The following is a 25,567-nucleotide window of genomic DNA, read 5'->3' as shown; positions in this document are numbered from 1 at the left end:
ATGGGCAGTGGAGCCAGTTCTGAGAGCAAGGAGTCTGCCAAGAGATCCAGAGAACTGGAAAAGAAACTCCAGGCAGATGCTGAGAGGGAAGCAAGGACAGTCAAACTACTACTTCTGGGTAAATAGAATAAATACTGTTCATAATGCTTTTCCGTTGAGGGGTTATTTTGATCCAGAATTACATTTCAGTACTGTAAATTTTCCACCTCTCACTGTTTAACTTGGAGAAGACAATCCTGTAATACATGCATAAAATGTTTTCTGGTTGTGAACACTGATGAAGTCACAAGGAACAGACTGGAAATGGCCATGTCACTGCACATATTCAGTCTTAAATGTTATAAATCTTTGACTTTGATAATATTTGAGAAATGAGAACCTACTGTTAGAATAAATGTTACTATGCTTACTTACACAGAATGTAGCACAGACTTGTGTTTTTTTTTTTTTTTCATGGACCTGTATGTATTCATTTGCAGGAGGATTAAGTGAGATAATTGGTTACATAGAAAATCCACAGATGTCACAAGGCATTAATATTGTTTATTTGCCAAACTGTTGTACTTCATTTTTTACAGAGGCAGAAAGTGAATTAGAAGGGCTTTTTCTGATGTATAAAAATGATATCGTGGAGAGTGGAATAGAAGGTAATGAAATGAGATGAATGCAGATTAATACTCTCACAGACTACTACTTCTAATCCCCACTATGATTAATTTATTAATAGCCAGCAGGTGTTCTGGAGAAAGAAAAAATATTTATTTTTCTTGATACAGCTTTATTATTCTTTTTTTGCATGGTACTGTGTAGCTTACAAGAAATATTCAAGAGCACAATAACACTGCCACTGTCTTAATATTTTTATTCTAACAGTATGATGCCTGTTAAGAGACTTTACACTGTTTTCTCCAAATGAACAGAAAACCAGTCTTCGATCACTGAGATGTTTCTATCTTTTCCTTCATTGCAACCGCAGTGGTTACAAATGCTTTTAAACTGACATTTATTCAGATTTAGCTAGATCCTTTAGATAAATTGGTTTAACTCATCTGTTTGGTATCTTATGCAAAAAGTCTACTTATACCTGTTGAGAATCTATTATTAAAGAAATAAGAGGAATACACAACCATGCAGGTTTCTCAAATACTAGCTGGAAAATAATGGTTTGATACACTTTATGTGCCATCAATATTCAGATTGTAGCTTACATAGTTTTTCAGTCTAATGAAGAATAAGATTTTCTGTGCCACATTAATACAAAATAGTGCCCTTACTGAAGCAAGCTTGAGTTGGCCAGAAACCAGAATAATATTTTCATTTAAACTTTCATAAAATTTCCATACCTTTTATATATTCATATAAAAATAATTAGCATATCAAGTTAGAACCAGTTTCCATCTACTCCAGCATCCTGTCTCTGGATTACCCAACACCGATGCATGAGGAAGATGTAAGAAATCCTTTGAGAGGAATTTAGAGGATAAAGAGAAATTTATAAGGTAAAGATGAATTTACAAGATAAGCAGTTTGATGATATACTTTGATTTTCAAGATTTCATGGCTTGGCAGTAGTACTGCAGGCTGTCTTACACCAGGACACAAACTAAATCACCCCTCCCAGAACATGTGCATACTTTTGCTGAAATCTTCTTTATAAAATATATTTCTACAATATCTTCCTTTACTCCTGTCACACATGATAAAGATTCAAATTTATCGTGGGTAACATTTTGGAAGTTTTTTCTCCTGGGGAACTCTTACATGTTGGAGAGAAAAAAAAAAAATGATGGATTTAACAGAATTTTCTTGTTCTTAAAAAAACTAAGAAGTGAATAAAATGTGAGTTTGCTTTGAGCCTATTGCTCAGCTATAGTGAAAGTGTCTCTTGAACACCTGGAATCACATCTGATGAAGCAATGTGTGTAAGGGGCACCATATAGCCCCTTCCATAGACAACCAGTGAAATGGCCAGATAGGAAAGGATTTAATAGACTATGTTCAGATCTGTATCTGTTATATTTCCATACCTCAGAGGTGATCTCAGAAATTATTCAAATTTTACACTTCATAAATCAAAGGCAGCTCCATTCAGGCCAACCAGACTCATCCTACTCTAGTCGTAGGTTTCTGTTCATTCAAACCATATGTTGGCTCTATATTACAGACCAGATATAACTATTGTTTATTTTGCAGTAGGATCGGTAGAAAATATTCAGAAAAAAATGGATATGTATATCACATTTTTTTCAGTGTGATCATTATGTTCTTACACTTAAAATGTAAAAAAACAAACAAACAAACAAAACAACAACAAAAAAAAAACATATTCTAACCATTTCCTGAGTGGATTATTTATTATCTAGTCTGATCTCTCTGCATCCTCCAGTAAGTCCCTTTACAAAAAAATAAATTATACCCAGAAAACAAAGACATCACATTTGTGTCTGTTAAGTTCCATGATCTGGACAAACACATTACCTATGTTGATGTGATAATTTACAGTTTATATGACATGCACATAAAAACTGTACATATAAACTGGGGGAGGGGAAAAATTACGCCACTTTCTGATGTTCCTTGTAAATTATCCAGGAACCAGGAGGGTTATGTCCTCTGTGTTAGGTGTTCCTATGTTGTCAAGGCCACCCAACCCCCCACCTTGTCCATAACTCTAGCCTCTACATATTTATACTTTCAAAAAATCATATTGTTTTATGAGTCTGGAACAAACTCCAAGGTGAAAGTGTTATTTCCTTTGTATCAGAGCCATATTTTGCCTACCATATCACATGCAGTTTATATACTTTGTAGGAGGCCAACTTGCAATTTGTGTGCAAAGTACAGGCACATTCTAAACGTGGCCAAATCAGCTGATACTCAGTGATGTTTCACAGAAATAAAGATTAAGCTTTGGTTCAAATAATCACTAAAACTTTGAACTTATTTATTTTCAAAGTTTTACTCTATGGCCTCATTGTCTACACTTTGCAGTCGCAGGACAAAACTCACCCTTATTTGAGCTGGTCATCCTCAGCAAACTTCAATGAGAAATACTCACTTTTAGGGCACAACTCACCTAATTTAATTAAACATCTACTACAAGCTGACAAAAAATGAATCTGGCTGTTTGTTTGTTTTAGTTTTAGGAACAAATATTTTTCTCCACTGCCTGGAAGATGTCTCTCATAGGTAGTCTGAATGTAGAAATTTATGGTATTGACATTTAAAACCACTTAAATGAATCAATTATTGTAGTACTGAAATCAGGTGTAAGTTCCTGTTATTAACACCTGCACTGGAAGCAAAGACTTTGAGCACAAAGACGGCACAATAATCCTATTGATTGGAATACACAAATTTTCTTTTTTGGAAGGCTACAGCAGCATTTAAGGACTTTATTCCCTCAAGAGGGTTAGATCTTAGGTCTTTTCTCTAGTTTCTCTAATGGAGAAAGTTTGTTGAGTTTGCTAACAGGACCAGGAAGATATAACTTCCAGTCTAAATCAGTTACCAGAGCTCTGACTGGCATAGAGGAGGCTCAGGTAGCAGTGTGAAACCTTTTACGATTTTAATTTTAGAGTTTTCTTTTACCTGCTTTTTTGTTGTTTTATGTCATTATCAGTGGTTTTTGTGACCAGTTTCAAAAAATATATTAAGGAAGCAGACTTTTTTTTATTTTCTTCCCTTTACTTCTGGAAACTTCCCTAAACCAAACCTTTACTTCCACATAAATAATAACTGTAAAGAGATAATAGCTCTTGATCTGAGACACAAAAGCAGCTTAATATATAAAAAGAACCTTCTTCAATGGCTCAGCAGATGTTAATCTTGAAAGGGTCTTGTAATCTCCCCAGTCGCCACAACTATTTGAACAAATTCTGCTTAGAAATATAGTAACATCAAATTACAGCTGAGGTCCTGGGTTCTCTTCTCTTTTGAATTTGAGAGATTCTCACCAGCTTTCAAGGCACCCTCATTTTTTTCTCTATTTCTGCTCCATCTATATGGAGATACTGGCCTGCTGAGAAGAGGTTAGGCAGTCCCAGAGCAGTGGGGCAATTCATGTCAGGCTGCAGAGGCACGACTCCTTTGCAGCTCAATGTCAGCAGCCACACCACACGGCACTTCTTTTTGAGCCTCCTCTGCAGCCCCAGTGTGTCCAGAAATGTAATGGGTTTGAGACATGGCAGGGTGCAGTTTGGAATATCCAAAGCAAAGAGAGAAGCAGAATCAGTCTGCCAGAGTGCTGCGTGTACAGCACCTCACTGGAGGTGGATGTGGCATGCGCTGGGGCAAGGTGAATGTGATTTCTGGGAAGAAGAGTGTGCAAAAACACTCATTGACCTTACAGACAGTGTGGACATCTTCCAGCTCCCAGAGTTTCAGGCACTGACTGAGATTTCTGTGCCTTTATTTTCTGTGCCATTACCCATGCCAAGGAAACCTGGCATCCAAATAAAGACAGAGAAATCAGAGGAAAAATTGAAAAAGCTAGAAGATTGTAAATATATGAAATTCAAAATACAGGCTATGGCATATTATAACTGGTCTCTATCATGCTGAGCTATAAATCTCCACAGTGACAGAGAGTTTTTCAAAAGGCAATTAAACTTTCCAAGCTTCAGGACAGGACTAAGTTCAGCCTAAGTTCTTGTCTTTTATTCAAAAAAATCTGGGCTTGATTATAATTGCCCTTTTCACTGGCTTCGAAAGAAAAACTGCCTTCAGCTCCCCATGCAGCCATGTAAGGGCTATCATGATGCACTTTTGCTGCTGTTTCTGCAAGCAGAAGGCTACTATGGTGGGTCAAAACGCAGCCCTGTCCCTGCTCCCCAGCCCTGGGGCCCTGGCCTGAGGGGCAGGTTGCACGGGAGGGGGAAGGAAGAAAGGAAACAGGTGCAAAGTAAATAATTTCTGACCTATTTCCTGGGGTGCAAATGCTGCTACTACTAACACAATACTAGAGAGTGAAGCCAAAGTCTGAGAGTTATCTGTTGTTTAGATAAAGGCATTTCTGGATCATAAATTAAAGATGAGTAGAGGTAGAAAAGTGCACCCAAAAGATGTAAATTATGCATCCCACTCTATTTTAACTTTGCCTTTCAGATCTGGAAGAGAGGTTAATTTCTATATTATGTTTGCTGGCTTCTTTCTATCAGGTGAATGTATGAATTCTCAACACAGCCTGCTCTCTTCCCTACAAAAAATGTAGCAAACACCACCTTGCTGACAGGGCTTTACCAAGTTCTTCAGAAGAGCATTGAAGGGAAAATAAATGATCTACAGCAAATTTGCATTTTTCCAAACTGTGGCAGATGGCAGCATCAGCCCATTTTGCATAGGCTCATTTTTCTCTTGTACTTACTGTCGTTCACATCATGGGTTTTAGAAAGCGCTTTGCGTATGGTTTGCTGTCTGTTGTGATTCATTTGAGCAAATTAATCCTTGTCATTTAAATGTTATTAGCCTTACAAAATCTGTTTGGAAACTCTATAATCAGTTTTTTCCGTTCACTGAGAAGCCCTCAGTTAAAATATCTATGCCCCAGATTTTCTCTTTTGTCAAAAGTATTTGACACCATCCAATAAGGTAAATGATAATCTGCAAAGAGAAAAGCAGTGATGAATCCTGTCCCATTGAGCCATAGCCAAAATTAAATCCCCTCTTTGGGTGCTTTCAAAGTCCATCTCTTGTTTGGTAGTTCTTGACAAGCCTCATCACTCTCACTGAAAGAAAATGATAGTCACTCGTACTGATTTCCCATGGAGAAGGTTTGCACTGTGATTACTCACTTTCCATGAGATAAGAAGGGCAAATTAATTATACATAATCTGACCAAACCTATGTCCTAGTTCTGCAACTAGCTGTGCAAGCAAATGCCTGTAACTGCCTGCCAGCTACGGGGATTTTCTGCAGAATCATTCCCAACCTGGATCTGCTGCATTGCTCTGCAGGTTTCCCGCTTCCAGCTGCACTACTTCAAAGCAGAAGACCACGGGGCAGAGGAACTGAAAAAATACCAGTGTCAGGACATTTTCTTACGTGCTGCCTCTGAGCATCATGAGCTAGACCACATGCAAGTCTCCATGCTCTGTTTTCCAGTTGCTCAAAGAGGCTGACTAAAGAACATGGAACTGTCTGGTTTGGCTTACAAAATGTCATGATATACATTAAATGAGCAGCTACAAATCATGTAATGAACAGGACACTTCCAGAAGCTGTAGTTTGGTCCATCTGCTAGAGATGAAATCAAGATATGACCCATATTTTATTTCCTTGATAATTAAAGAGTCTATATTTTTCTCTTCTTTGACTGAATGTTCCTTTCTTTTCAAATGTCCCTTTCCTTTTCAGAATTAATACTTTTACCAAGTTTTCATTCTTTTTAAGCCTGAATGGACACTGGGGAGGGTTATCGTTAGTACAAGGTGGATCTAAAAGATCCATATGTTTCTTTATAGATATAAAATTCTGTGTTCAAGAGATTTATATTTAATACTTGCTACTTATTCATGTATCAATCTTATCTTCTCCACATTCCCCTTCTGCAGGTGCTGGGGAATCAGGAAAGAGCACTATTGTAAAGCAAATGAAGTAAGTGTCTGGATATTCATATCACTTGTTGAATTTGGTATTTGTAGTATAAGATACCTATCTAATGTCTTATTATAATATTTATGCTTATTTGAATCATTAAAATCAAGTTCTCATTCAGCCACATAAAGAAAAACACAAGGTGACTAAGACACACAGCTGGATTGGTAATCAAATCTATCTGATCAAATCATGCACTGGCCCAACTCCTTCCTGAAGATCAGGGAACCTTCTTCATTGGTGTTGGTAGGAGTCACAGTACTGTAGTGAGAACATGAATGTGTAAGACAACCAGCCATGGCAGATCCACCCAGCCTAGCATTGCATCTCCTGCAGTAGCTAATGAAGGATGTTTTTCAGAAGGTCATCAGACCAAAGAAGCAAACACACAGTAACACTTCCACTGGATACCCTGATGGTATCAGATGACCTGGGACTCAGGTCAACCTGAACCAGAGACAGCATCACTGTGTTTAATAGCCCTCAGTTAATTCATGCCTAACTTTCTCCTGAATCTTTTTTGAACCTATGTAAACTAATAATAACCACAATATTCTATGGCAAGTAGTTCCACAGTTTAATTGCATATGATATGAATAAAATCTCATTGTTTCAGTTTTAATTTCATCCCTATTAATTTAATTTGATTTTACTGGGTTGTAAGAGAAAATATTGAAATATTCACATTGTATAACACGTATAATAGCACAAAGTGGGGTGGTTTATTTGTTTTTTTTGTTTTGTTTTGTTGGTTGGGTCTTTTTTTTTTAGTTTTATTTTTCTGCAAACTGGGCTCTGCAGATAATTCTTGGTCTCCATAGTCTTATTCCAGCTCCTGCCAGTGGTCAGAAAGATTGTTCTCAGGTCTCCCACAAGCCAGGTGAGAATATTTTTAGCCACCAGCCTACATAGCAAGCAGCTGCTTCCCACCACCCAGCAGGGGTAGGAACAGTCATGGGAACTGCTTTTAGCAAGGAAAGTGTCATGTCAAAAAGGTTCCACACAACAGTCAATCTGGGAAAAACAGGCTGTACAAACTCAAATGCAGAGATTCCTGTTCAAATTTGGACTGAATACCTGGTTAGGAAGATCTCGTGACTGCACTATAAATCTACTGCAAGAACACTTGCAGATATTTGTTCAAAGTGCACGTGGTGCCACACAGATTGAAGCCAGCAGCTTTATTTCCCCTGGCTCCAGAGGAAGGACAAATTTGTGTGTGTGTGTCCTCATCTACAATTTACTATCACAATATTTTCACATATAGTAAACCAGGCTATAACTAAATTAATTCATGTTATTCTTTTAAGGGTTGCCAAAACACTGATCATGTATCTGGTTTAAATAGATAATCCACCTGCATTTCACAGATCATGCTTACCCAGACAGCAAAAATCCTCCTTTACTGTGTAATCTGTTAAAATATTGCTGTTTTATTTAACCTTATTCTCATAGACAGTGTCCAAGTCTTGTTCCTGGATCTGTCCAAATTCAGAAAAAAAATCACAGGCATTGTAACTGTTTAGACATGACCCCACTTTGTAAGCACCAATCTCTTCCGGTGTAAAAATCAGACTGTTTTATGAAATCAGCAATATTATTTTAAATTTAAGGTCTTCTATTTCATATCCTCACCAATATATTTTAAAGAGCGAAGTAAAAAATGTTATGTCAGAAGAGTAATTTTCTACTATTTGAGCAGCTCATTTTGTAATAAAACAGATTCAGAACCATCCCTCAAAGACTTTGCTAACTTTTTGGATCCAGCAAGATGGTGGATAATTTCATTTCTGTTTTGAGTTCCAGTCAGGAGACCCTCCATATTCAGCAATCCGTTGAAATGTATTGTGCTGAAACCTTCCCCAATAGAAGCAGATTAAAGATGTTCCTCTGAATTGACCACTTTAAGAAGGCTTATAACCCTTAACAACATGAAGAAGGGGGCAGAAATCTGCAAAGATGAGAGTTTTCTTTAAAACCATGTGCATTTATGAGCTGTCAACCTGATTGCAAATATGAATTATTTTACAAGAAAACTGTTCATGAATATTATCATTTTGCATATAAAATGTCATCTTTCTGTCACAACCAAGGACTTTTATTTATAGGGAAATTTTTCAGTAAAAAACCAATTTCAGTTATTATTTTTTTCAATGAAGCATAACATTTTCTAGAGAAGACTGATAGCTGCTACAAAAGAAGTAATTTTGCTGAAAATACAATTTTCTACATAAATTAGAGCAATTCTACTCCTATTAATACAATTTTCTAATTCATAAACCTCATTCTTTCCAGACTGATGATTTCAAGCAAACTTAATCCTTCCAGTAAACTTTGCACAATATCATCTGATGTTGAAAATATAGATATGCTGCAAGGCTAACTAAAAGGAAAAAATAATAAGCTTCCCTGGAGCTCTGTGCTTCTGACTAGATCATTTCCAATGTGTGATCTAACGTTTTTAAATCCAGGTTGAGCATTTCTGTGTTGTGCTCTAAATTAGCAGTGCAAACCTAGCACAAATAATTCAGTGAATGAATAGCAGGAAACAAAATATTTGGTAACTTATCATGTCTGTTGAGACTGAATCAGCTCCACCTACTTGGTTAGAAGCCCTCATTTTATGAAGAAAAAAAAAAAAAAAAAAGAAAAACAAAAACAGGAGACTAACTTTTTTCCTCCAATAGAAATATAATTTAGATAGTGTGACTGGTAGCGTAACACCTCATGCCTGCAACATCCTGCATTTATTTTTTAAATGTTGCTTATTTTTTCAAGGACAATCAGGGAATTTGCTAAAATGCTCCTTATGGCCGTACAAGATGTCGGCCTGTTTTACAATCCTTCCTTAAGAATGACAGATCTTTAACAAAAGCAGCAAAATTCACTACTGATTTAATAGGCTGGCTAACATACCTTCTGCTAGAGGACATAAATATATTATTTAAAAAACAAAAACGCCAAAAAACCCACACACAAAAACCACAAAATAAATTTAAAGAAATGAAGCAAAAAAAAAAAAAAAACATGAAAAATCTCAAGCAAAACCAAGTTTTCTTTCTATAATTACATAATCCAGATTTATGTCAGAATCTTATATTTTCTTCCTTCTTTTGCTCTTCAGAGAGAAAACTTTTGTGGATTCTGTTAGGGCCTTTCCTTCTCCCTCGTCCCAGATTTTTGCAGCCACAGGCTTTCCCAGAAATCTTATTACGGCCACTGCTGTGAGACATACAAAGTAGCTAAATCAAGTTCATGTACTTCATGGGGTTTGAGTTTCTATATATTTTATTCCATTATTTATAGAAAACCTGCAGTTTTCACAGGTAGTAAGGGTGAGAGGGAGAAGAATATGCTTAGGTACCAGTACAAGGTTCAACACTGATGGCAGATGAAATTATTTCTTGTTAAAGGTGACGTGACCCATTAAAGGAGGCCACATCCACCAGTGGGGAGATTTGGGCTCTGTGGTTTTTCACAGATAGGACACTGTTAATGTCCTGCTTTGCCCAAGCATCAATCTAGATTATCCCTGCACTATCATGGAACTACATTAGACTCCTCCAAGTGAATAAGCCTCCACTCTGAACAATTCTTATTATTTCCTTCAAACCACTGTGTTGACACAGATGTACATTGATATTTCAGAGTATGGCAAGAAAAGGTTCACAGTATACCAGACTGCATAACACAGCTCTCCTTTTCTTTCTCCCAAGATCAGCAGGATTCTTTTAAATCCTGCAGATTCTCTTGAATTCATGCTGAAATCAGCAATCAAAAAAAAAGAGCTTCAAAACAGAGTTTATAGATTTACCTGGTCTGGAAGTGACCAGAGAACCTTTTTTACCTACAGATGCTATTCCCATAGACACAAGAACGTAAATTTCATCCTTTTTCACAACTCGTGGAAAAAGACATCTCTGAGTCATGCACACTGATCTTGGAGAACTTTAACCACATATCATTCTCCAGTCAAGGAGGACTATGAAATTATATTCCTTGTCAGAATTAGATTAATTGAATTTGACTGCTAAGGTTCTTTGTTTTCTGGAATACAGGCCAAATCTTCTGGAGTAATATACATGTCCCCAAAGCCTATAGATAATAACACTGTTAGGTAACTAGAAATTGTAACTGATGGACAAAGAAATATTAAATAATTTTTTTTTTGTTTTCTTTAGGAAGTACCTCACAGTGTAGAAATATTTTTTTGCATTAAGTTTTCCACTCTAGGTAAGATTCTGGATAAAAATTAGAATGATTAAATGAGCAGTGTGACAACTCATTACTAACATTGTAGATTCCAATAATAAAAGATTTTGATCTAAGTACAGCTATGCATCATGCCCTGTATGAACAGGGATGGGCCTGGATCTTGTTCTGGGTTCATACATTATTTATATTGATATACAAGGCAAAAAAACAATACCTATTCACTTAGACTGAGAAGTCAAAACCCAGCCTCATAAATTTAACCTCACATAGTTGTAGAAACTGCTGTTTACTTGTTCCAGCAGGATAGGCAGATCAACCATTGATAAATGCTTTTCTCAGGGCCAGATGGATTCAGTTCTTTCTCATACTGACCACAAAAGCATCTGATCCAACTTTTAATTACTTTCTTTTTTTTTTTTTTTTTAATGCTCCCCATAAATCTTTTGTTTTCTATTTTTGCACCAGGATCATCCATAAGGACGGTTTCACCTACCAGGAACGCATGGAGTTCAGATCTGTCATTTACAGTAACGCAGTGCAGTCTATCCTGTCTATTGTGAAAGCAATGACTAAGTTAGGAATGAGTTATGAAAACCCAGCTAGAATTGTGAGTATGACTCCTTTTCTCTTTAAATAGGCATTAGAATACAATTTTTTGTAATATGATAGTAGAGACTAGTAGAACAAAGAGATTTCACTATTTGCTTTATGACAGTGGAAACTAAGTACTGCTTGAGTTATATGTGACAAGATGTTCTAACTTATTTTTATTTTCTCAAGACTGATGCCTGAGATCTAACCTTTGCATAAACTGCCATTTTGTTTGTTACAAAAAGAAATGTTCAACTTGCAAAGACATAAGAAAGGAATAAAAAGACCCTTTTCTTGGCTGCTTAGTCACTCATTTATTGTTATTTGGAATGTAATAAATATTTCCCTTTTATGAACAAACCTTGGGGCTCAGCCATGTAAGGAAGGGTCATCTAGACATGTTGGGAATATTTCACTTTGGCATTGCTCCTGGAGCAGAGACCTCCCCATTATGCGGATGCAGCACTGGAGCATTGGCACCACAGAGAAGTGGAGGCTGACCTTCCCAACACACGCAGTTAGCAGTGCAATACACAAACACACAGAGGAAAAGCCACAGTAAGAACACCTGCTGTCTTCTGGCAATCAGACTAAATTTTCAGTGACAGAAGTAGAGGAAAACCACATATTTTTCTTAGTACAATTATTTAGTCTACTGCCCGTAATTCAGATCTTGCTGAGCATTTCTCAAAGGCCTGTCAGAATATCAGCTGTTTCCAGTTTGGTAAATTCTGCCTATTCCCTCGAGATTTATCTTGGAGGGAATTGCATCTGCTTATCTGAAAGAGCTTTTCTTGTTCCAGAAGTCTACATTTCATTACACTGACATGTGGTACTTTGACCTAAAAAAATGATAAACAAATTCTTCAGTGGTTACTGAAGCTCAAACAGTCTTTTGACAAAAGAGAAACTAAACATTTTCTTCCTGTATTCTTTTAAAAGTCCACAAATACATGTCTTTCAGGCAAATGTAACGGTGCCCAAAAGCAGCACACAGAAAATAGGCCTATCTGAATGTGTTGCAACTTGGTCCGTCTCCTCAATTGTGATAGACACATGTACTGCATAAGGACCCATCTACCAGTCTACATGGCCTGAGTGAGCTGAACCTTGCAGCACCTAGCCACAGGTCCTGGCTCAGCCTCTGGTATCCACTACGTGGTTCAGACTCTGTCTGCCATCTGTAATTGGCATATGTTCTGCCTGTGCCCTGGTACTTCAGCCTCTTTTCCTAGCCCTGCCCAACTTTCTGAGAGGTTTTTACATGTTCCCTTATCATCGACCATCTGTGCCAGTTTCATAGACATTATTTTCAAGGGATTTCATAGCCTGGGGATCTGGGAATTGAAAATTTTTGTTAAATAGCCCAGTTCATTTCTTAGCATTATATATAACCAAATACAGAAAATACAGCTTTTGTAACTTTATCATTTATAGCACAGTAAGTCAAATCTTACTGTGCTTGGCAGAATAGGCCTCTAGGAATACAGCTGAATACACCTGTATAAAATATTGCAGTGCCTACCTTATTTTGTCCCAAAACCACATAAAGACAAATTTAAGTTATATTTTCTGTAAAATTATAAGCCAATTATAAGCTTGTGTTGTTTTAATATGAGCTTTGATTTCAGCTGGACTGTTCTTGTTTTGTTCTGGTCCAGATTTAGCTGCCTAAAGTCATCTAGCCCAAAGACTGGGCTTATCCTGGGCCTGAAAGCAGTGGGTTTACCCATGTTCCAGGACTGCCTGCAAATAACTCTTAGTGGTCCTGAAAGTGTCTCAGCATGTAATTTTGAACATCTGTTCTGGGGAGAGAGGTATTTTTTTTTTCCTAAAGTGCCACTGCAATCTATTTTTAATATGAAAATCATCTGAAGTCTGTCTAAATGCCAAAGAGGTACAAAACATTATCTAAATCAGCATTATGATAAACTCAATCTGCAACTATCTTCCTTTTTTACGTAAGCATCAAAATCCACAGTTGTCACCTTTTGCATAATAATCAATGAACATTTACTGTACACCTAGAGGCTCTGGGCTCAAGGCTTCTCATTGTAGGCTATTCGACCAATAAATCCAACATTGTAGGAGGATAGCTATAATCATGAAATGATATGTCATATCTTGAAAGGGAGAACATTTCAACTCTTATCTTGAAGCTGAACAAGTGTGCACCCTGGAGAGCAGCCCTGGAGGCAAATGAGGGGCACACACGAGAAAGCGTGACGTGACTCAGTTCTGCTGATCCTGGCACTGGGCGAGAGGATGGGTTTGTAAATGGAGCTGGTGGTGTTCAATGCAGAAGGGCAGTTGTACAGCTGTCCTCCTTCCTCTTGCAAATGGAGACAATTCTCTAGTGGCTATTTCCCCCTTTTTTTTTACTTCTTCTCCATGCTAACTCAATTTCTCCAATATTTTAGAAAACTTGGAGTTTTAATTTTGATCAGTCTCTGAATTTTACAAAGTTTCCATAAAATGCAATTTCTTTTGAAATATATAGTACATTCCAATAATAATTTGTTACAAATTATTGTGAAGATATTTTCTAATTTTGAATAAAACGTACTCCCTGTCAAAACAGTGTCTGTCAGAATCCATTTATACATTTGCAACTATTGACTGCAAGTCACTTCAGTTGTCTACTTATACGACTAGGAAGGAATTATATTCTATAATTATCCACTGCTGTGACAGTGTATCAAATGACCCTATTTTAATCATGCTCTTTATTTACAGTACATTCCCAAACCGTTAACCACTGAAAAGAAATATTTTTAATGAAATAATTACTTGAAATCTTTTTAGATCGACTGCAAAAGGAAGATATTACAGAACAATAAATTTAAAATATTTCTAATTTTATTTAATTAGTTTCTTCTTCCCCAAATAATAAAAAAACCCCACACCAACATATGGGAAATACATTCACTAGTTATATTCACTTTGCCACATTTCTCACTGTGGCTGAAATCTAGAAATGTTTTCTTCCAAATACATTCAAAAATATATTAACTATATAATTCTGCTTTGATGTAGTTATAGCATGTTTAAGCTTTAAATATCCTTTTTAATGTAGTTTTTGATACCCCATTACTCTCTTACAATAAAAGCCTTTCCTTCAAGTTGGACCTTCTGTGCACACCTATGGTAAGATGAAATTGAGCCCTTGTATGAGCAAAACAAACCAATAAAAAGAGGAAAACTCTGTTTCATGATTTAAGTCTAATCTTGGCACTAACTAAAGGGAAATTAGCTTGTAAAAGGATGCTAACATGCACAGGCAAGTTCAGCTACCTGGAAAAATCAGTGAAAGTGAGAAATTTTGCCCCTGCAACTCATTGTAAACCAAGCACGTCTTCAAGGACATGGAGGGGCACAGGTCACTTGCACAGTACTTACTGAAATTTCTCTTTAGGAAGATGAAAGGAAGCTGTGTGCCATGGCAACAACTCTGGAGGATGGTGACATGTCTTCTGGATTGTTTGAGCTCATCAAACAACTGTGGAGTGACAGCGGGACCCAGGCCTGCTTCGCCAGGGCAGCAGAGTACCAGCTCAGTGACTCAGCAGCCTAGTAGGTGACCCCAGCTGCAGGTGCTGATCAGCTGCCTGTTACTGTAATGGATATCATAGGAAGGCTTGCGACAAGAACTCTTCCTCACATGTGGAATAGCTTACAGAAATTATGGCTCATTAACCTGAAAAAGAATGAGGTTTTGTGCTAATGTTTATAAAACATTAGAAATGTTTAAATGAAGGAAATAAGTGAAAACAAGGAACAGCTCATTTCTCTGAGTTTGCTTAAACTGAAAAAAAAAAAAAAAAAAAAAAAAAAAAAAAGTCTATTCCTTCTCTAGGGAATTCTAAGATTGACAAAATGAGAGAAAAAGTGAATTGAAACATCTTAGGTTTTACCTGGAGTTATACTTTGAATATATGTATTTCAAGCTGCTAAATGTAAGTGTGGAGAAAACCATAAAGTTTCCTCTAAACTAATTTGGCTGCATGGACAGGTGTTCCCTGGGCCACTGCCATCTCAGCATCCAGCTGGCCTTGGCCAGTGCTGCTGCCTCCACTCTCCAACCTGGCAGAGCCGGTTCCCTTCCAGCAGCCCGGGAGGTGGTAGGCAGATAAGCAGGAGACTAGGGCAGCTCAGCTCCAACTCCACGAAGTGTCACCATTCAGCTGAGGTACATCTCCTAGCTTAGCCATAGTCAGTAAGGTTAGAGTTTTCAGGAGTCCCTGGTTTGGTTGCTCCTACAGCATTTTTGCAGGCTACAGCAGTCCTGTTCTGCTGTTTTCTCCCTAAGGTCACGCAAGACCAGAGTTCGGTGGGAGATCGGGTCAGAGTTTTCCTAGAGTGCATAAGTCTGGCTCTAGACCTGGGGCAGAGGGTTGTTCCAGCTGAGGCTCATCTTCCAAGACCTGCAGTTGGAAGCTTCTCTGCTCCAGAAGCTCCTCCTACAGCCTGAGGGCACCTGCTGTGTGAAACCTTGCAAGGTGGTGGCTGTCCCTTCTTCTGGGCAGGGACAGGCACAACAGGGACAGAACAGGAATGGCTGGGGGCTGCACCAGGATCCTGGAAAACCAAAGACAGCAACAGCTCACAAATTGTAGATACTAGAAGGGAAATACCATGAAAATATTACAAATTCTTCATCTCTTTATGTCTTCAAAACAAGGATGAAGACCTTTCTGCAAGACACTTAAGCAAAGAAAATACTGCCTCTGTTGATTCATGTCTGATTTGGCAGTATTATATGGCAGTCTTGTATTTCTATAGGAATAGTACAGTGCAATCTTTTGTTTCCCAACATATCCTTTCTGACAGGCCACACTGCAGTTCCCAGCACTAAAAGCGCATAGCAAGTCAGTCATCATTATTAAAAGGAAAAACACTTCTTGAAATTAATAAACAAAAAACCTAAACACCCCCTCCCCGGCAAAAAAAGAAAATCAACCAAACAACTAATGCAACAAAAAAAATATATTCCCTCTTTACCAGCTAACAACATTCTAATGTGTACACTACACCCAGCAGATGAGGTTTTGTTACCTAAAAAGAAGGTAGGATAGTATAAAGTAATTCCCTTTCAGTGTTATAGACTGTGTCATGTTTTAACCTGCAATAGGTTTCAGTATTTAAGGGAGCTAGTACAGACTGTAAAGGAGCCAATAACGATTATTTATTGCTAGAGTTACATTAAAAACAACAGTGATATGTTTTTCACCTGTTTGAACGCTTCTGAAAATCCTGCTAATCCTCTGCCTTCATCTTTCTGTACCTGATGCTTTTGAAAATCTAGCTGCTGGAGTTCTAATCATCAGTTCAAAATCAGCTAGAGTCAATCAACCATCTAATGCTACATTTCAATTTCTTTTAAAACCAAACCCCTGTTTCTCAGCTCCTGTGAATCAGCTTCTACACAGAGTATTGATTTATACTGTGTAAACTCTGACCTTCTGAGGTTATCTTCTCTAAGTCTCTTCATTATTAATTCATGCTAATGAACTTTGATGGCTGCCTTTCCCTTGTGTGTTTTAATTGAAAAAAATGAGATCTTCTGAATAATAGAAAAACCTCTGTATGTCAAATTCAGCTGGAATTTCTTTCTTAGACTCACCTGGAATGAATCCTGTTTTAAAATGGAGTGATGGGTAAGGAAGGGGCAAAATCAGGATTATAAATTGTGACCTTAAATGCCATTGTACAGCTACCAGTAGTACATGGTGCTTCTTGCTTGATCAGTCACTTGCCTCTCAGGGCAGGATTTGTGCCACCTAATTCAAGCCAAGGAAAGATCAGGCATTTAGACTAACCTGCTCGTTTGCATTCCCTCTTTTACCAGTGGAGGGCTGCCTGGGTACCCTTGGAGCCATCTAGAGTTCTAGGAAGAATCTGATGCTGCCTCTCTTGCTCCATTAACTAGATAATTAACTTCATCTGATTTTTTATGCAATTACAACTGTCTGTGTTGAATTGAATTTAGGTATTTGTGACTAAGAACTATCATACCCTTGTAATGAATTTTATAGACAAGTGTTTATTTTAGTGCTCCCACACTTTATAAATTGCAAAATGTCTTTTATTTCTGCCTTCCACAAAGGTGAGCTGAGATGAATTTGCCTCAGGCTCTACTCAGAGAACTGGAGCTATATTGCCTTTTTTTTATAAAATAAGATTGTTTCCTGGAGTTAAATAATGAGCAAACATTGAATTACTCAAATGAACTTCGACACTCCTTCCTGAGCAGATTCTGTCTATTCAACTTAAGAAAATCCTATTTCCAAGCATTCTCCATATGGAAGATTCTAGCTTTTTTAAAATATATATTATTTTATTTAATTTACTTACAGATGTATTAAATATTACAGATAAGGATGATGAGCTGTGAGGTTTGTTTTGGTAGTTTTCTGGTTAAACTGAACAGCAGAACTTCATGCTGGGCAGACTTTCTGTTAGAGAAAAAAAAAGAGGCATGAAGCCTAATAAACATTAGAAAGGCTGTGTTTTGTTTGTCAGAGACAAGAGGCTACAAAGGGAAAGGTGCCAACTGGGACACTGAAATCTTGAAAATGCTTCAACTATTGTATGTGGTTTCTTTCTTTTGGCTTTGTTCTTTATTTGAATATTAGTAGTTAAAAAGTAGGAAGCTGCCCAGACATCACCTCTTCTTTTCCTTTTGACAATTCATAACACCTTTACACAGACTCCTAGACCAGCCAGTACCACTCATAGGCTCTGTCCAGTCATTTTGAGAAAGCTCTGTGCCCCTGGAAAAGGGTGAAGGGTTGGTAATAGGACAAGAACAGACTTCAAAGATCTGGTTTGGATTCTCATTTCATGCAGATTTTATATTTGTGTGCCATACATAAAACCAGATAATTCACTCTTTTCCAGGAGATCATGAGAATACTAACCTAGGGGGTCCTCAGCTTCATTGAAGCTTCTGGTTTTGATTACAAAATATATTTTTTTAAAATGATCATGTACCTTCCTTTTGAAGACTTATAGGTCTGCAGGAAAAACAGCCCCTAAGTGTGAATTCCTCCAAAATATTATCTTCTCCCTTTCCCTTAGGAAGGAAGATACTGTTACAACAGGTCTGATAGGCTGTGATAATTTCTAGTCAATCCACTTCTGAAATATGCTTGCGGTTTTTCCCCTGTGGTGGCAATTCCCACTTGCTAAAAGCAAATGGACAGAAGCCCTTTCCTGACAAGGTGGCTTTTGAGCATCCCTGAGGAAAATAAGCATCTTCCTGAACTGAAATCCTCAGAAAGATGTTATTACAACCATAAGGAAAAAAAAAAAAAAAAAAAAAAAAAGCTCTGGATTGTGGGTGGGTCTAGGTTGTATAAAAACCAATAGTACTGAATTTAAATGTGTAGTTGACATAAAATATTTTAAAGTGGCTCAATATGAAGTGATTATGTAATGTTCATTTTGCCTTTTGGATTCACCAGTCACCATTTCTTTTTATTCTCCTTAGTTACCTCAATGATTTGGATAGGTTAGCAATGCCGGACTATGTGCCTAGTGAGCAAGATGTTTTGCACTCCCGAGTGAAAACAACTGGGATTATAGAGACTCAGTTTTCTTTCAAGGATTTGAACTTCAGGTATGAAAGTCATATCTGACAGTTTTCTGTGGTTTTATCTTTCTTAAGTTTTTTCTTTCAAAGGTATTGACCTATTATAATATTGGTAACCCCACTGTGATATCCTTGAATCCACTCATTTTAAATATTTTGAAACAGTCAAAAAAGCGAAATATTTTAGTACCAATACTCCAGCTTTAAGCATATAATGGACCATTATTAAGAGATCTCAGAATATCAGATTCTAAAAGGACATTTTTACATACATAAGTGTCTAAAAAGCATTATTTGTATCCTGCCATTTGAATAATTGTTTGTGACATTTATGAAATTTTCCTACCTAAATGTCCTTAACAGCATGCAAAACATTTGAAACTACTAATTTGCATGCACTCTCAACCTTTCACTCTCTTCTTTTGAGAACAGAAATAACCGCTCTTAACACTGGAATCCATTACAGTTGGCAAAAAAAAATACTAATTTCTGTCCTATGGTAAATTTCACTATTAACATGCATGCCTTCATGATCATTTAAGATTAAAAGAAAAATGTTCAGAAAAAAATCTTGAAAATAGCATCTCTGAGAAATTTGACTGAAAATAACTGACATTTGTAGATACTCAAGATTTTGCTATGCTTGATGAACCAATTAAAAACATCTAATTCCACATGAAAATATATTCGAATGAACCATGATAGTTTCAGTGTTCTATAATGTTTTTCTCTATGGACTGAATTCCATTCAATTCTAATTCTGGAGTGTGTATTGAGGAATGTAGTCTAGACAAGAAACTGTAGAGATAGACAGATGTATAAAATACTAGGTTTATAACTTCTACATTTTCATTGGGCTTCTTTTTTTCTCCTCATATAACACCTAAACATCCCCCAAACCATCTATGCTACCACACAGATGCTTTGACACAAAAGAGATTATATATACAAAATAAGATTCTGAAGTAGATGCCCTACAATAAATTATTATCACTTATTAATACACTGATCACTTGTGAAAATTCAGCGCTTACCAGCAAATGTTACAATGTTATGTCATGGACATCACCTTCTTTTTCTCCAATTAACATATTTGCAGACAGCTTTGTACATTGGAAATCTGAACACCTTCAGTTACAATCATAGTTTATGTAAGAAATAAAATCAGGATGGAGAAAGAAATCATCAGAGTGCAAACCCTCTTTGACATAAATGTTACCGGTATTGACATTAGAATGTCAGAATGTGTCTAGCTCCAACTGAAATGAAGCACAACTGAGAATTAAGTGACCCGAGTGCCTGCAAACAAGAGGAAGTCTCATAATGCCACCACAAACACAAACAATATGGTGTTTAATCTCTCTGATATGCATTACAATAGTGTTATGTGAGCAAATTAATTGGTGGGATTAGACTCTTGAGTGATACGAGGTAAAGTCACTGCAAAATAGTCTGAGGGTTTTGAACTTCTATAGGAATGCAAAGCAGCTATAAATCCATCTTAACCAGCCAGTTATTGCTACTTTGCATTGCCAGAGCAATGCAAAACAGCTGGGGGATCTTGATGACTCTGCACATATTTTGATAAGTACCTTAGAAACAACTATAAAGAGAGGAACACTTCCACATTCAGAGTGAGTTTTGGTTGACGTACTTAAATGAGACTTGGGGTCACTAGCCATACATGGATAAAACGGAAACATGAACAGATGCCTCCTTCACTGAACACTTGTCCCTCTTCTGAACTGAATGAGGCAGAAAACATTTTGTATCTGTGCAGCTAAGTCTAAATCCCAGTACTGCTCCAGGGAACTGAATTACAGTTGCATAGACAACATCTCTTGTTATTTCCTATCTTCCTAGTGGTTGCTTTTCTGGTTTAGTGTAATTTAGCTTTCTTGTGCTCTTCAATTTATTTAACCTATGTTGACTTTGATTTCCAGAGCTCATAACATCAATATTTCTAAAAGGTCTGATCTCTCCTCTTCTGCTGTCATTTCCATTGATGTGCTAGGAAGTATTTGTCTGAAATCAGGCAAGCTTGATTTTAGTCTTCAGGTCTCACTATATGTACAATTTGGACAAATTAATGCACAGTTAGACGCATATCTGTAGCAAGTTTTCCAAGAGCAGTTCTGGGAAAATATAGAGCTTTCAATACTAACTTTGACTGTTTTGGTAAAACAAAAAGATCATTTTAGAAATGCATTTTCTACCACTCACAGAGGGACTTCAGTTTTATCTGTCTGTATGTTAAGTTCTGGGTAGACATGAGAAGAGCTAAGCAACCTAAGGTTAGTACAACAAAAACTGCCCATAAGCATTGCCTCTGGCCTTGATCTTGTCCCATTTTAACTGACTACTCATGAATATTCACAGGGCTATATGCTAAAGACTTGCAGGAAGTGAATACAGATTCATATGATTATGTATGCTTGTGAAACTTTACTGCAGACTAAATTCTGAAGCTTTTTTCCTCCATAATCCTGGTTTCAGAGTTACATTTCACAAATCAAGGAAGACTTGTAATGGCCGGTGACTTTTGGGTACTAATCACAGCCAAAAGTCAAGATGCTTTATTCATACTGACTCTTCAGTAGGCATACTGAACTCAGTGAAGATATGCTTGGAAGTATGCCATTACTGTTATCAAACCTTGCTCTGAAACAGCTTCCTGATCTCCTAGTAATTCACATTTATAGACACCCAATGATCAGACAAAGAGATGAAATGTACTGGAAAACAAATAAGTTTTTCTAATTACTCCTCAGCTGCAGAAACAGTTCATCATGAGCACTGGGAAGGGTTTCATTTCTTCTAAGCAGGATGAAAAATGATAAACAATAATCTTTTTTTCATCAGCAGCATTGTTGATGGTGAAGAAACCAGAGGATCAATATGCTGCAAAAAAATGGTGTTTCGGTAACAAATTATTCTTGCCCTGTTTATTACTGACATGATTTTTTTTTTTACTGAATCCCAATATTTTCATTGCTATAAAAATTGAGTTGTGTTTAATTTTCAGATACTTCAGGAGATACATCCAGAGAGTAAGATCTCATGTATTTTCTTGAAAAAAGGGATAATGCAGCAGGAGATTAGGTTTTACAGTTTTAAGTTTAACAACAGGCAGCACAGGGAAAAGTCATCATGCATACAACGTAACAGAAAAAAATAAGGGCAGGATAAATTTTATTTTCTTACACATTTTTTTTTTTCTCCTTTCTAATGCATTTGAAAAATGTTCAAGGTTGGCATCTTTTGTATCAGAAAAATAGTGAAAAGAAAGCCCTATCCCTGATCACTGAAGAACTGCAAATATAAGTGGGAATTTTGAAAGCTAGTGCTAAGCTGAACAATGGTAGCTTTGATGACAGCCCCATCTCCACTGAGCCCGAACTAGGGCCCTAAAGAGGTCCTAGCTAGGTATACTCAGTTGGCTTTGGACCCCATACAAAGAATCTATAAGAAGTTCATATGACTTGACCCAAAGGTAGGAATTTCTGGCAAAGACTGAAGGAAATTAATGCAAAAGACAGCCCTACATTTTTCTCTCTACAAATGCATCCTGCTCCCTGTGAATTGCTGCTTAAACAGCAACTAATGAGATTGATAGGGCAGAGTCCCCCCACACACAAGCGCATGCTGCAGATTATGCAACTTGCTGGGTGATTGCACCAGTGCAATGAACAGGTGACTAAATACAGATGTACGCCAGCCAATTAAAAATAACCAGTGGGTCAACCCATGACCAACTTCCACTCCTATGCTGTATTGACCAATGTGTCAGTTCACTACAAGCAGAAGTATGAAGTAACAAACGACTGTGGATTTGAGGGTCTTCTGACAATGCTTCATGTATGAGCTCTGTCTTGAATAAATTGCCTGCAGAGCTTAGTCCTGCACTGAACTCTTATGTAGAGCCCCACTTCCTCAACATGATGTGCCACCTGAAAGTACTGAATATATTTCCTATATTCAGGTATTTAAGCCTTTATGTTTTATTTTATACCCACTGCAAAGCTATAAATAATACATAGTTCTCCTTGACTGTTGGAATAGAAACAGACCAATATTTGGGAAAGCTGGATCTTTGATTATCATTCATCTCCAGTTGCACTCTGCACAGTAACAGCATGACTATGTCCTTATTAGTTAGTGCTTTACATTGTACATGTTATTTTTTCTGCAAAGGATGTTTGATGTGGGTGGACAGCGATCAGAGAGAAAAAAGTGGATTCACTGCTTTGAGGGAGTTACTTGCATCATATTCTGTGCTGCACTCAGCGCCTATGACATGGTTCTGGTGGAAGATAAAAAAGTGGTGAGTCAGAAGAGACAAACAACCCTTTTTGCTGCTGAGTTTTGATGTACTCTCTGATGGCATATCAGAACTATTCCTGTTCCCTGATAACCATTTAAAGGCTATTATGCTGTATTGGTTCTTGCCAGTAAAGAATATTACAGTAAAAATGACATATGGGGATGAGAATTGTCAGTCTCTCATGTTTACCTTTTGCATCTCAACAGAACAGAATGCATGAAAGCCTTCAGCTGTTCAACAGCATCTGCAACCACAAGTGCTTTGCATCCACTTCCATTGTGCTGTTTCTAAACAAAAAAGACCTCTTTCAAGAGAAAATAACAAAAGTTCATCTGAATGTTTGCTTTCCTGAGTATAATGGTAAGTTTAGGATTTTCAGAAGAAAATATATTCAGATGAGTAGTGTGTAGGCCATGCATTAAAGAATGAGACTTTGACTCAGGTCACCTACATATAGCCATTTAAATACTAAGCATCTTAGCTAAGCATCTAGACTTTATCTCAAAAGAATGTCATGGGACACCCGTGGCCAGAATCCAATTCATCCCAAATAATCATGCTGCTTATCTTCAGGTGGGGTCCTCTCTCTGGGGATGCTTATTTCTCTCCACTGTTGGTAGAGGAAGCTGAGACAACTACAATTTCAGTGGCTGAAGTGTGGTGTGATGAACCCAGACAATATTTCAGTACAAATCAGTGGTTTATCACTCACAGACACCAAAATTTATTTCAAGATTTTTGTCCCTATTTTGAAAACCCATCCCATAAAGGAAGTCTTCCCATTTTGTATGTCACAGTAGTGTCTACTGGAAATGAAAAACAGCAGCTGTTCCCAGCTGATGCAAGAGAATATATGAGGCTATGTCAGAAAGTGCCAGAGAAAAAACAAAATCTGTCTATATTTTAGTATTAACCTAATGGATTTGGTATAGGAGCGTCCAGAATGAAACATACTTAAAGCAATATTTTTATTGGAAGACAGGTTCTGTGCACATATTGAAAACCAGCTCCTTCACTCCCTTTCTCAGGACATATCAACACACCAATACAAAATTGCTCAGTGCTTCACTGGCATAATCAGACACCCTACAGTACTCAGAGGAGCCGCACCAGTTGTTGCTGCCCGAGGATTGTGGCAGGACAGAGCCAGTGAGGGCTCTGGGCAGTGGCCTGCCTCCAGCATCCCGCTCCAGTATCCCACTCCTGCACCCCGCTCTAGCCCTACAGCCAGGCCGTGGTGCGGGTGGTCACAATTGCTGGTGCTCTAAAGGAGTGCTACCAAGAGGCAGAAAAGCTGCAACAAGAAAAGAAGACTGAATATATAAACATCTGAACTTTTCCCTCTTTTCTTCTTCATTTCTTTATCCCATCATATTTTTCTTTCACGCTAATTTTGTCTGCTCTCTATATGACTATCTTTGAATTTATTCTCCTTTCTTTTTTCTTCTGTTTCTCTCACTTTCTGCTCTCTAAGGTCCTTAACTGTTTCATACTGAATTATTCAGGAGCATTTCACTTCAAAAATGAGGACTTCTGGTTTGGCACTGAAATTTAAATTTAGGTGAGCAGTTTAGATACAAAATTTTTATACCTAATGCATGAAGTTAATTCCCTTTAGAAAAAAAAAAAAAAAAAAAAAAAAAGGAAAGAATGAAAAAAACAAACAGACAAAAAAAAGGAAAACAAACAAATAAATGCTTCTTAGCAGCTGTGAGGAAGTGCCAATTGAAATGTGTTTTTTCTTTCTTTTACCTTTCTCTCCACTAGGGTCAAATACATTTGAAGATGCAGGAAATTACATCAAGAAACAATTCCTAGACTTGAACATAAGAAAAGAAGATAAAGAGATATATTCTCACTTGACATGTGCCACGGACACCCAGAATGTCAAGTTTGTATTTGATGCAGTAACAGATATAATAATCAAAGAAAATCTGAAAGACTGTGGGCTTTTCTAGCCATCTATTCCCTTGCTCATAGCCTGACTTCATCTCAGTGCACTTTCCTCTCTTTATCCTGTGTGCTAACTGAAATAAAAAACTCTAGGGAAGAAACAATATCAATAAGGCTTTTGTTAGCTGTCAGTTAAATCCTTGGTATATATTGAGCATTGCAGATCGATATTGACTTTCTGTATGTCATAAAAAGATTGAAAAATTGTTCCTGCTCCACAGAGATGCCATCCACAGATAAATCCTACTGGAATCAAAGGCAAATTCCTATTTTAATTAATATGATTTGAAGGTAAT

General features: G+C 37.2%; 1 protein-coding gene across 1 annotated transcript; it reads left to right on the top strand.

The window, feature by feature from the left end:
- Positions 1-25,276, top strand: GNAT3 (G protein subunit alpha transducin 3). The gene is made up of 8 exons (XM_009970075.2): positions 1-118; positions 6,552-6,594; positions 11,275-11,416; positions 14,816-14,973; positions 18,893-19,021; positions 23,189-23,318; positions 23,525-23,678; positions 25,086-25,276. Exons 1-8 carry the CDS (start codon positions 1-3, stop codon positions 25,274-25,276), a joined length of 1,065 nt encoding a protein of 354 aa, XP_009968377.2.
- Positions 25,277-25,567: the final 291 nt, after the last annotated feature.

Source organism: Tyto alba, unplaced genomic scaffold, assembly GCF_018691265.1.
Source record: "Tyto alba isolate M040663 unplaced genomic scaffold, T.alba_DEE_v4.0 Super-Scaffold_2, whole genome shotgun sequence".
In the NCBI taxonomy this organism is placed as follows: domain Eukaryota; kingdom Metazoa; phylum Chordata; class Aves; order Strigiformes; family Tytonidae; genus Tyto; species Tyto alba.
Note: the sequence above shows the minus strand (reverse complement) of the source record. Positions and strands in the feature narration are given on the sequence as shown.

Excerpts from the sequence above, each read along its gene's own strand:
- GNAT3 (XM_009970075.2), top strand. The coding sequence starts at position 1 with ATGGGCAGTGGAGCCAGTTCTGAGAGCAAGGAGTCTGCCAAGAGATCC. Across the intron at positions 14,974-18,892 it reads CTCAGTGACTCAGCAGCCTA|TTACCTCAATGATTTGGATA; the intron begins GTAGGTGACCCC and ends TATTCTCCTTAG. Across the intron at positions 23,679-25,085 it reads TTGCTTTCCTGAGTATAATG|GGTCAAATACATTTGAAGAT; the intron begins GTAAGTTTAGGA and ends TCTCTCCACTAG.